The 11860-nt window shown below is 36.3% G+C and overlaps 1 protein-coding gene across 3 annotated transcripts; it reads left to right on the forward strand.

Moving 5' to 3' along the window:
• Positions 1 to 589: 589 nt before the first annotated feature.
• mbd1b (methyl-CpG binding domain protein 1b) lies at positions 590 to 10652 on the forward strand. 3 transcript variants are annotated; one of them, XM_067431524.1, is made up of 17 exons: positions 590 to 695; positions 1186 to 1916; positions 2036 to 2173; positions 2273 to 2396; positions 2643 to 2995; positions 3075 to 3157; positions 5754 to 5782; positions 5894 to 6064; positions 6524 to 6586; positions 6670 to 6702; positions 6790 to 6870; positions 7132 to 7296; positions 8030 to 8254; positions 8339 to 8413; positions 8613 to 8708; positions 9156 to 9308; positions 9397 to 10652. In XM_067431524.1, the coding sequence occupies exons 2-17, from the start codon at positions 1216 to 1218 to the stop codon at positions 9871 to 9873; spliced, it is 2967 nt and encodes a 988-aa protein (XP_067287625.1). In that variant the 5' UTR covers positions 590 to 695; positions 1186 to 1215; the 3' UTR covers positions 9874 to 10652. The 3 variants fall into 3 exon arrangements, with proteins under 3 accessions (XP_067287625.1, XP_067287626.1, XP_067287627.1); XM_067431525.1 differs by lacking the exon at positions 590 to 695 and adding an exon at positions 719 to 1086; XM_067431526.1 differs by lacking the exon at positions 590 to 695 and adding an exon at positions 719 to 999.
• The last annotated feature ends 1208 nt before the right edge of the window (positions 10653 to 11860 follow it).

An 11860-nucleotide genomic window follows, 5' to 3' on the forward strand; every position in this document is an offset into this window, starting at 1 on the left:
TTTACCCCCCCACCCACCCACACACACCCACCCCAATTAATTTTTCCCCCTTCCAATAGTTTATAGACTTCATAATATTTCTACACAAATAAGATTTTGGGAAATATTTTTTTATGTAAGGGAAAGTAATATTTAACCAAAGAAATGTGACATCATTAAGTGTAACTGGGACATTCATTTACTTTTGATCTTTTTTTACGATGGATGGATGGATAGATAGATAGATGTAATGAGGAAATCCCCCATCACTGCTTCAGATTTTTTTATACAGTGGGATCCGAGAAAAATTGAAACTCTAATAATAATAAATGCATTTTATTTATTTTTTTAAAAATATTTTTTAATAAAAGCAAAAAATACAACATATTGCAACATCCGGAGACTGATAATACTTTTTCATCCAGAGACTGAAATTACTTTTTCATCTTTACACGCAAATGTTTACGGTGATACAGTAATTTATATATATGCTACATTGTTAAATCTCTAAGACGTGTAGTGTAGCAGCACAAAGAATAGAAAAACAGATACATTATACAAACTACCCAACATATCTTCGCGTGACGAGAAAAAAAATAGTGTGTATCCAGAACGCTTGAGTCACGTGTTTCCGGGTTACAACAGCACTTCCGGCTTCTCTCCTGTATCGGTTATTTAAAATATATCAATGTGAAGGCTCGATAAGGGGTTCACAGGTAGGTCTTTTAAAATGGCGGAGGTGTATTTAGGACTTGTAGTTTAACCGAACCATTAAAAACAGCAAATAATATCGTTAAACCTTAGCATCCAGTGTTATTTTCTAGCATTTTACGATTGCTAACACTTTAGCCACCACGCTAAATGTTGGCGCTAATACGTGTTAGGCTGTGTCTTAAAACCTAGTGTGCTGACTAGCTAGACAGTATTTTGCGCACCAAAAGGCGTGCTTTTGTAAATAAAACGTTTGTTCCATGTAGGGAGAACAACAGGCAGACAGCCAACCGTTGGACACAATTGCAGGTGTCTAAGCTGAATGTATAACATATTGTAAAGAGAGCAATCAAATAATTCTACTTTATAAGAGCTTCAGAATCAGATGGACAAAAAGTATATGTTTATCACCTTTTACCATTCAGTTATTTAAATAAAGGATTTTTTAGTTGAAGCAATGTCTCTACTAATGCATATTTGATGTCCTTATTGCAGCTCAAATAAGAACAGAGGGGCTTTATTAACATGGAGAGAGAGGAAGTAGCAGCTGAGGTACCCGCAGAACCAACAACCGAAGTAAAAGATGCAAATACAGAGGAAAACGAAGAACATGTACCCGCTGAACCAACATCCGAAGGAAAAGATACAAATACAGAGGAAAACAAAGAACCTGTTCCTGCAGAACCAACATCTGAAGAAAAAGATGCAAATACAGAGGAAAACAAAGAACTGGTTTCTGCAGAACCAACATTTGAAGGAAAAGATGCAAATAAAGAGGAAAACAAAGAACCTGTTTCTGCAGAACCAACATCTGAAGGAAAAGAGGCAAATACAGAGGAAAACAAAGAACCTGTACCTGCAGAACCAACATCTGAAGGAAAAGATGCAAATAAAGAGGAAAACAAAGAACCCGTTCTTATAGAACCAACATCCGAAGGAAAAGATGCAAATACAGAGGAAAACAATGAACCTACGACAAGCACAGACATCCAGGACCATGTCACGGACAAAAACAAAGAGGAATCTGTAACCAAAAAGGAAGGTGAGGCTTCCAAAGATCTCGACAAACCTCCTTGTGACTGGCTGGAGCCGCTCGATGAAGACTGTGAAGACATTGATTGCCAGAGCGTCGATGGAGAAGTAGAGAGCCTTGCTGGTAGTGAGTGGAGTGGGAGTGCGGTTAGTGTTTTAAAAAACCCTGGAGAAAGAGGTGGCAGAGGGGTTGGGTATGTACATGACCTGGATACTTCCTCATTGAATGCATCAAACTTTTATTTATTAAAATGCCTTTCCTCTTATGCACTGCACATTGTTTGAGCTAAGACATATGTTTTTCTTCATCTAGGAGACCTAGACGGAGAACACAATTAGAGGTTGATGAAGGCTGGGAAGATTGTCCGTCATTAGGGCTAGGATGGAAACGCAAGCAGGTTTTTCGTCGGTCTGGCAACAGTGAAGGACGCAGTGATACATACTATATAAGGTATAGTTAAATGTTTTTTTATTTTTATTTTTAAATGTAACCAATACAATTTGCATAATAAGACTTTCATTCTGAATCACTTTATTTTTTCCCTTTCAGTCCAAGAGGTCGCAAAGTAAGAAGTAGGGTTGAGCTTTTGAAACACATAAGCGACTCTGTGGACTTAACCAATTTTGATTTTAAAACAGGCCAATTTCTTGGTGATGCGTCTCGAAAAAGAAAGGTGAGATGTTCAGCATGCTCTTTTAATTGTTGTCAAGTCATCTTTATTCATAGAGAATATATAATATTGATTGTTTCAAAGTAGCTTCACAGTAATAAACAGGTAAATGACACAATCAATGATATAAACATCATCAAATAAAGGAGCAGCTCTACAGAAGACAATAGTGTCATTATTCACCACGAGTTAGTGTTGTTTCAGTTCTTGTTGCAGAATTAATTTATGAAACTAATTTGATACCCATAGAGAAGGCGACTGGATTCTCCTATGGCACCCTCTTCTGCACCAAGTTTTCCTAATGAAATAGCGGATGCAGGTCGCACGGCCAGCAATCCAGGACCTTCAGTAAGTCTCAGCTGCGGTACTGTTCCAAAGTTGAGCTCGTATTCCAGCCCAAAGGCTCCGACTTCTGTGACCCCACCGAAATGCAGTACCTTTACCAGTCCTGGGACAGATACCACTGTACCAAATGCCGCCGCTCGCCCTCCTGTTGATCTGCCTGGAGTTTCTGCAAAGCCAGTTGCTCCTCCCTTGGATCGTTTGGTGTCTGCAGATAGGCCTGTCAATGGGACCAGTGGAGCTCCACAAAGTTTGTTTGGGTAGGCAAAGTGCCTTTTTGTTTTTTACACTATAGCATACATTTTAAAAACATGTCACTCTTATTTTGTTTGTAACTAGCATCTGCGAGAGATGTAATAAAACCTTTGCCTTTGAAGAGGGACAAACTCTATGCCAGAACTGCACGCTAGAGGTTAACGCAGGTAAGTCAAAAGTATGTTTAGCATTACATTCAGTTTTGTGAGCACAGTTATTAAATGGTTAGTTCATCCAAAAATTAAATTTCTGTCATTAATTACTTGCCCTCATGTTGTTAGACACCCGTAAGACCTCCGTTAATCTTCGGAACACAAATGAAGATATTTTTGTTGAAATGCGATGGCTCCATTGGCAGAAATTACACTTCCTCTCTTCAAGACCCTTAAAAGGCATTGAAGACATCGTTACAAAGTTCATCTCAATCAGTGTTGTGCAAGTTACTTCCAAACTGTAATATATTATAGATTACTTATTACTGCTATTTAAAAGTAATTCATTACATTACAATATTACTGTCTCAGAATTGTAATGCGTTACATTACTCCTGTATTACTTTTGAGTTACTTTCACCAAAATAACTTCAGAAGTAGCTCTTAATATTCTAAAATGTAGGAAGAGGGCATTTTACATCCAGTAGAAGGCGATATGATGAAGCATAATGACATGGGCCATCCAGGCTAACAATAGAGAATTGGCAAAAAAGTGAATGCTCAAGACAATGCAAGAAATCATGACGATCCAACTATGTTATGAGTATTATTAGAGGTAAAGTGATTATCTGGCAATATCTGGGAATAGCTTCTGTTCATAGACACAACAGAACGGTGTAAACTCTAAGTTATGACAATATGCGCATTTATCTTTTCTTATTGTTGTGACATAGTTGCGAGATAGTTATTTCGGTTTTAGAAAAAGGTTGTATTTGACTGCATTTGCATTTGAATAGCCTACGTTCTTGTCCTTATCTCTGATAAACTAAGCAATGCGCATCCATCTCGCGAATGTACAGTAGGGATGAGACGGTGGGGACATTTTCCCACCGGTTAATCAAAGTGTGATGACATCACCGGTAGCCTATCTGGGCTTTTAAATCAATAGTCTATTTAACCGAAAGGAACATGCGCACTGCCGCTTGGGCATTAATGACGGGAGCGGATGCAAAGTGATTGCTTTCAATGAATTCCTATAAAAGTTAAGCTTCCATATGAACTGAAAACGCGCCAGTGCGCGCACACCATGAATGACAGCTCGTTATAAATGCGCGCTCTGTGCGGCCAAGCAGGTTTTTAGTTTCGGTTTAAAATTAGCATTATTATTCTTAATGAAATGCACAACACAATGACAAACCCCCCTTTAATAGGCGCTTTTACATTTCACTTTGAAACCAAATCTTCCGCGATCATCTGTCAGCTCAAGATCACACTTTCGGATCATGCATCAGACACCTTCCGTTTTTATTTGAACAGTCTGTTCTCTAACTGAACTAAATGACTGTATTACTATAAAAAAATCTAAACGACGGTGTCACGGTGTGTAGTAGTCTTATTCTGTCATCTTCACCCAAGTGTTATAGGCATTAGGCCTATAGTTTGGCACTGCAGCGCGCGCCTCGTCTCTCGTCCGTTCTTCGACGCGCTTGTCGTTGTGCTATTCTTTGAAACGACAGAGACTTAAAACCTTCTTTAGCCACTTTTCCGCTGGCCAGCGCGAGCACAGGGGCTGAAATCATGCCTGCGGTACTTCTGTAAAATCCGCAATAAACACGTGCGCCTTCACTGGACTATATCACACCATATCCAAATGTACACCAGCAAGAGGGAGATGAATTGAAGTACTGAACTGAAGGAAAATGTAGTAAATAGCTATACAAAAATATATCAGAAGCTTTAATTTAGTATTTAATTACTAACCTGGACACCACACCCGGCTATTGAATGACCACGAACAGGTAATAACTTGCATTTTTCATGCGTTAATGTATCGCGCCTTTTTTCCCTTTCCTTTTTCTTTTTATTGTATTTTTTTGGGTGGGGGGTGGGTAACGCAAGCGTTACTGGAAATGTACAGAGTAAAATATTACTGAAAATTGATTAGTAATGCCTTAAACTACTGCGTTACAGCAAAAAGTAATAAGTTACTGTAATGTATTACTTTTGTAATGCGTTACTCCCAACACTGATCTCAATATAGTGATCCTCGATTTCAAAACACTGTTTCCTGAAGCTTCGGAGCGTAATGAATCAGCGGTTCGGATTGCCAAAGTCGCGTGATTTCAGCAGTTTAACACTCAATCTAAATCATGAATCCATATGCTGATTCATAAAGCGCTGAAGCTTCAGAAAGCAGTGTTTTGAAATCGCCGATCACTATATAACTATATAAAAAGTAGTTATTTCGTTGTTGTTTTTTTGAAAAAAAACAAACAATTCTCATCACTTTATAAAATTATTGTAGAACCCCTGTAGTGAGATGGGCTTTGAAACGACGTCTTTAGTGCCTTTTTATGGGTATTTAGAGATGAAATGTCATTGCTGCCAAATAAAGGCCTTTCTGAGTCATCAGATTTCCACAAAAATATCTTAATTTGTGTTCCGAAGATGAACGGAGGTCTTATGGGTATGGAACGGCATGAAGGTGAGTAATTAATGACAGAATTTTCATTTTTGGGTGAACTAACCCTTTAAGCAGCTTTATCGTGATAACAGAAGTTTATTTTTGGCTATTGCTGGTCATTGGTGATCATTTTTTCTGTTGTTTTAGCACTGAGACGCAGAAAACCCTACAAAAAGGTAGGTTTTAATGTTGTTGTTTTTGTATTTTGTAATGTATTGCATCACAAATAAAATTACACAAAAAATTTTTTTTTTACTTTAAATAATTTATTTATTTTTTGTGCTTAGTGGTCTCCATGTGGCCGATGCCGGGCATGTCAAACTGCAGTGGACTGTGGAAAATGTGTTAGTTGCAGAAATGGTCGACTACGTCTTCGGCTTAATATCCACTCTCGGAAAGTTGTCAAATGTCGCAAACGGAAGTGTTTGCACCCCATCCGTAAGGACAAGGGTGTAAAGGTACAGTGGTTCAATTCAATTCAATTTATTATAATTTAATTTAGAAATGTCTAAATTTGTGTAATTACAATTGCTACCCAGAAAGTATTTGGACCCTTGGCTACACTTGCAATGTATACATGCCATTGGATTAGACAAAAATATACAGAATAGCAGAATAATAATTTATTCCTGTTGTTTGTCCTATGGCAAAGGTGATTTGTTTTTTGTTTTTTTTAAGTCTTTAGTGTCTCGTGATTCTTGTTATGCTGATTTGGTGCTCAAAAACATTTCTTAGTAGCATTGTTGAAAACATTTATGCTGCTTCATATTTTTACGGAAATGTGATTCATGTTTTGTATTTTTTTATGAATAGAAAGTTAAAAAAAACATTTATTTGAAGTGAAATATATTCCATAATATTCAAATGCATCCTTGTTGATCTCCGAAAAATCATCTAATTTTTTATCTAATACACAGATTTCAGAGGGACATTTTTCAAACCCTGCTGGATCATTGAGCACAGTGTCATACATTTCAAAAGTGAGGAGTTTTTCTCTTCTTTTCACATAATGCACTCTTACTTCATTGTGCTTCTAGAAGCTTTAATCATTCATTTTTTTCAGCCCTCAGTCTCAGAGGAATTTGAGGACTCCCAGGTAACAGTCTTATAAATAATCTGTCAGAAGAATTCTGAGAGATTGCTGTAAAACAACTATATCTAAATGTTGTTTTCCTGTGAGCAGAGTTCCTATCTGCAGTACAGTGACTCAGAGGACCTGTCTATGTTCTTTGGGGGTAATGATGGTGACAATGGCCTGGATGAGGTAGAGTTCTAGCTACACTGCAGTAACATTATCCAAGTGCCTTGATCACGTATATCATGGTTTGAGGAGAAATACAAAGTATTTGTTTCCTTTATAGTTGGAAAATATTGGGGGGGAAAGTCTCCCTCCCCCAAGTGGTTGAGGCTTAAGCTGCAAATATTTAATACAATCAGATGTAATTAGACACTTAAAATAATGTCTTTAATATTTCTCAAATAGTTTTTCAAATAGTTTATTCTTTTTTTATCACTTGATTTGCAGATGGGTGTACCTAAGGTGCGTCGCCGTTCCTGCGGGAAGTGTAAAGGTTGCGTTCGCCGTACAGACTGTGGAAGCTGTGATTTTTGTATGGACAAACCCAAATTTGGCGGCAGAAATAAAAAAAGACAGAAATGCCGTCTACGACAGTGTCAAAGAGAGGCTATGGTGAGCTTCCAAAATATCATTTTAATTGTATTGTGCATCTATTTATTTTAGTTTAAAAAAAAATTAAATATGAATTACAATTACAATATTGCTGTATGGAGCCTTTTTTACTTTTAGTTTTATGGTAAATTCAGGATTAATTGCCTTAATATTAATTTATTATATTATATATGTAATAAATTGAATATTAAAATATTTTATAAATAAATAAAATATTAATTATACATACATTAATTTGTTTGTATATATATATATATATATATATACACAAACACACACAAATTAATGTATGTATACATATTTTATTTATAATTATTTTTACAATATATTATTTTTTACAAATATGTAATATTCATTCATATATTACATATGTTAATAAATATATTTTTTCATATGTGTGTGTGTGTGTGTGTGCATGTAAAATTAACTGATTCATGACTTATAATCTGTATAATCTTTTAATTATCAAAAAAAAAAATTATGTTGGATGTGTAGTTTGTATGACAATGTGCAAGTAAAGATATGTTCACTAAAAGAATGAAGAAACTGGAATTGTTTACTGGAAGCAAAACTGTTAAATCCCATACGCTTCTTTGGTATTACTACCTGTGTTTTATTTATGTGTATAATATGTTTTTCCATTTAGCAGCTTTATATATTTTCCTTCTGGTTGGCTAAAAGTTATTGTGATGCTGATTATTACACTGACAAACATGTCAAATGTGTTCAACAGAAGCATTTGCTGCCCATGGATGAGGCGGAGATGCTTTTTTCTCAGGGCTGGATTACCCGCGGTAGGCCACGTTACACGTATGGACGCGGTAGACCCAGGTCAAAAAAGTTGTGGGATTTCGAGGTTTCAGATAATGAGGCTGAACAGTATGTGCAAAAGGCTTCCGCGGGTGCTGGCCGGATGATAAATCCAAACAGGCTCCTCCAGGCAAATTTCAATGGAAAGGTATTCCAGTAGAGTCCTTACAGCATTATCACTTATTCCTGTTAGCTTCTAGTAACTTTCTTCTGTTTTTCTTGATTATTTTAGGCTTACGGTTATATTGATGTTTCAAACAGTCATATGATGAACAACAGCCCACTCTACAATCCACAAAAGGTTGAGGTATGTTCACCATGAAAATCAATATAATAACTATATAATATTAATCAAGTCATAATGATTACCAAAAAAAACGAATCCCGGAGAAGCTTTCCCTAGAGACGGAAATGATCTTATTTGGTTTCCAGAATAAATGTTTTTATTGTTTGAATAGACCTGTATAAATATGTTTGTATTACATCATCACCTATCTTTTGAGAAGATGAGAAGCTCCCAGCTGCATGTAGGACGGGCGGAGATGATCAAAGAAAATGGGCTTCAAGGCAGTGGTATCAGTAGCAGAGCCTTTCTGTCTATGGTAAGCTCCTTATAGTTGTCTCTCAAGCTCAAACAAATAAAAATTTGGAAGTAGGACATTAACCCTAGCAAGTTCATCTGATGTGGTGTCTTACCATAGGTATGATGGTTAAAGTATCAGAAACATCTTAAGGATTTTTGTCAATCAGTGTTTCTTCTAAATTGTGCACAGGCATAGCCGTACACTTCTGATATTTTTTCCCATGCAGAGAGGAAAAAACGAGCCGCAGACTCAGTGACTGAATGATTGAATTGCATAGATTTTTCGTATTTTTTAAATATGACTGTATTTCATGTATTTTTGATTTGTCAATACATAATACCCAATATAAATATATTTTGTTAGAAAAAAACTTCCAGTACATGTTGTCAGTCAATGAATTGCTTGCCTTTGCTTGGTCGTAGTCTTAATAAATCAGCTTTATTTTAATTTCCCATTTATTTCTAGAGACCAGAGGTCCTTTCTGCAGCTAGGTACGATACCACAGCAATTCCACCAAGCTGTGCTGGGGAGAGTTTGAGGGAAGCGAATCGATTACAAGGTTTGGCCGGTCAGGAACTGTGTCAAGAAGAACAACAGGAGGGCGAGTCTTGTCCATCGGTAAGGAGCAGTTTTATGGATGTTGTCTGAATCACATTATATGGAAGTCATTGTGGTAACCGTGATTATGTACTTCTGCTTTTTGCAGATCACTCAGATATTCAGCATGGCAGACAGTGACCCCACCATCCAGGGCATCGACATCAATCATGAACTGATGCCGCTCCTGAAATCTCTTCGTAGCATGGTTCTTCCTGTCCTCTGGTTCTGCATTGTGGTGGAAGGACCGCGGTTACAGCTGATGCAGTGCTCCAAACGCTCCACTATGGCAGACACCATAGTTCATATTGAGGCCAGCTTCCACTACCACATCAGCGTACAGGGACAACCCCTGCTGCCAACCCACAAACTCTACGACAGCCACCCATCTCGTCTCACCACAACAGAAGAGGTTGTTGCCCTCCTCGAGGACCTGGAAAGGTACTCTGTCTGCCAGGGCTCGGTGCACAAAGATTCAGCAAAAAGACCGGAGCCTGTGCTTCCCGAGCGGGCGGCTACTTGCGATTTCCTCATTTTCCCAGAGGCACAACGCTGTGAAAAATGCAAAACTCAACAAAGGGCATAGAGTGACTATTTAGCACATGGGGATTAGTCTTAAAATAATACATCTCAAATGCTCTGATTTGGAACTATTCCAGCCCACTTGTAAGATTAAATATCTTCCTGCTCTAATATAAAAATATTAGAGCACAGTTTTGTTTTTTTCGTTTTCTCCGAGAGATGCCACCATTACATTGGCCGCTGAATCAATTATGGTTACTTTATTCCACAAATCATAACATTATCTCCCACATTAAGGAGTGACCACTAAACATAAAGGTTTTTTTTTTTGACCCTAGAGTATGTGATGCACATTTTCTGGCCAAGGATGCACATTGAATCCTGGTCTTGTAAATGGAGGAAGTGAATGGGCATGTTTTACACAATTAAACACCTTGCCTTGCACTAAATTTAAAATAGTGCTTTACATTCATTTAGATTTAATTCCTCACACCAATGATATCTGTACATGTTTGAATGCTTATGTACTTCTCAGGGGGGATTTTTCAGAATGCATTAATCAGGTGGAAGATCCATTTTTGTTAAAAGATTTAATATTTGCTGTATGATAAGGGGTGAGGCTGCTCTCTTGTTTTGGATAGGTAATTTTGTACATAGTGCAAGTGGTGGCAGAAAAATGAAATCCAATATAGTGAGAATGTTTTTTTTTATAAACATGTCTTTTGCTTTCCCAGAATTTGTTTCCTTCATTATAAAACACTTTGAATCTGTTTGTATGTGCTTTCATATTAATAATCTGAATTCTGTTTATTTAATAAATCATTATCTGTTGGATAACTATCATTTTTATTTGTTATAATATGTATATCACCATACTTCCCCAGTTAATCTGTAAATGTGTATTACAAATTTCTTGAAATCTTGTTTAAATATGCAAATTAAGCTTTCTCTATCTAATTTATAACTCACTTGCATTCATTTAAAGAACAGAAAAATTTAAAAAAAAAAAAAACTTGGTGCCATAGTAGAGTTAAATAATTTAACCGAGAGAATTTTGGTCAGAAAGTCAATCACGTTTTTAGGAAAAAAATGTTACATAGCATGCGTAATGATATGAACAAACCCCAAGGAGATTTGTTTTTGTTTTGTTTTTAAAAACGGGAACACTTTACAATAAGGTTCATTAGTTAACATGAACTAATAATGAACTGCACATATAAAGCATTCATTTATCTTTGTTAATGTTAATTTCAACACTTACTAATCCATTATTAAAATCTTGTTAACATTAGTTGATGCACTGTGAACTAACATGTGTTACCAAAAAAAAAAAAAACTTAAAAATAAAACAGGATGTCCGATCCTGGCATTTTACATTCTGTCATTTCCAGCTAAAGTGCTTCTTCTGCTGCTTTATCTGCTTGTCCATTACCAGCCAAATCCCATATGGCCCTGTAGCCAACAACAACAACACAAAAACTATTAAAATCTTGTTTCTTTAAAGAATCCACTTTTGGTAAATTTGATATATTTTGGGATGTTTAATTTTCAAAGACTCGAGTGCTTTTAGGTAGGATTTAGAAAAAAAACAATGCATCCAAATTAGCAATTTGGATATTTTTTCTTTACAACTATACACACCACACTTGCGACATGAAAGCAAAATAACCTAAAATTTTAAAGTTGGCCAGGAAAAAAAGGTTTTGCCTGTAGTGTCTAAATGATGGCTCACTCAAATGTAAATTTTGGACTTTAAAAATAAAAATACTGATGTTAGATTAACTAAAAGTCACTTTAATATACATTCCCTGCAGCATCCACATGTAAATTTTCTCCTGCGGTATCATGGATCAAATATGCAATACACACATGTGCCAAAGGGGGCGTCCTGACACAGTATAACTGCACCTCTGCATTCAATTCACGCGAAGTTCAATTTTCAAATAAAAATTAGTTTTTCATTATTCAGTTATTAAAATACAATAAAGTACCTTATTTTATAAAATATACAAATCTATTTAATTATCCAAACAGCTCATCGTTGCACATGA

This window comes from Pseudorasbora parva, chromosome 22 (genome assembly GCF_024679245.1).
Source record: "Pseudorasbora parva isolate DD20220531a chromosome 22, ASM2467924v1, whole genome shotgun sequence".
Lineage (NCBI taxonomy): Eukaryota > Metazoa > Chordata > Actinopteri > Cypriniformes > Gobionidae > Pseudorasbora > Pseudorasbora parva.

Bases quoted from the DNA above. Each gene is read 5' to 3' on its own strand.
- mbd1b (XM_067431524.1), top strand. From the start codon at position 1,216: ATGGAGAGAGAGGAAGTAGCAGCTGAGGTACCCGCAGAACCAACAACC. The intron at 1,917-2,035 runs GTATGTACATGA...TTCTTCATCTAG, and splicing joins AGAGGTGGCAGAGGGGTTGG to GAGACCTAGACGGAGAACAC. The intron at 7,297-8,029 runs GTGAGCTTCCAA...TGTGTTCAACAG, and splicing joins AGTGTCAAAGAGAGGCTATG to AAGCATTTGCTGCCCATGGA.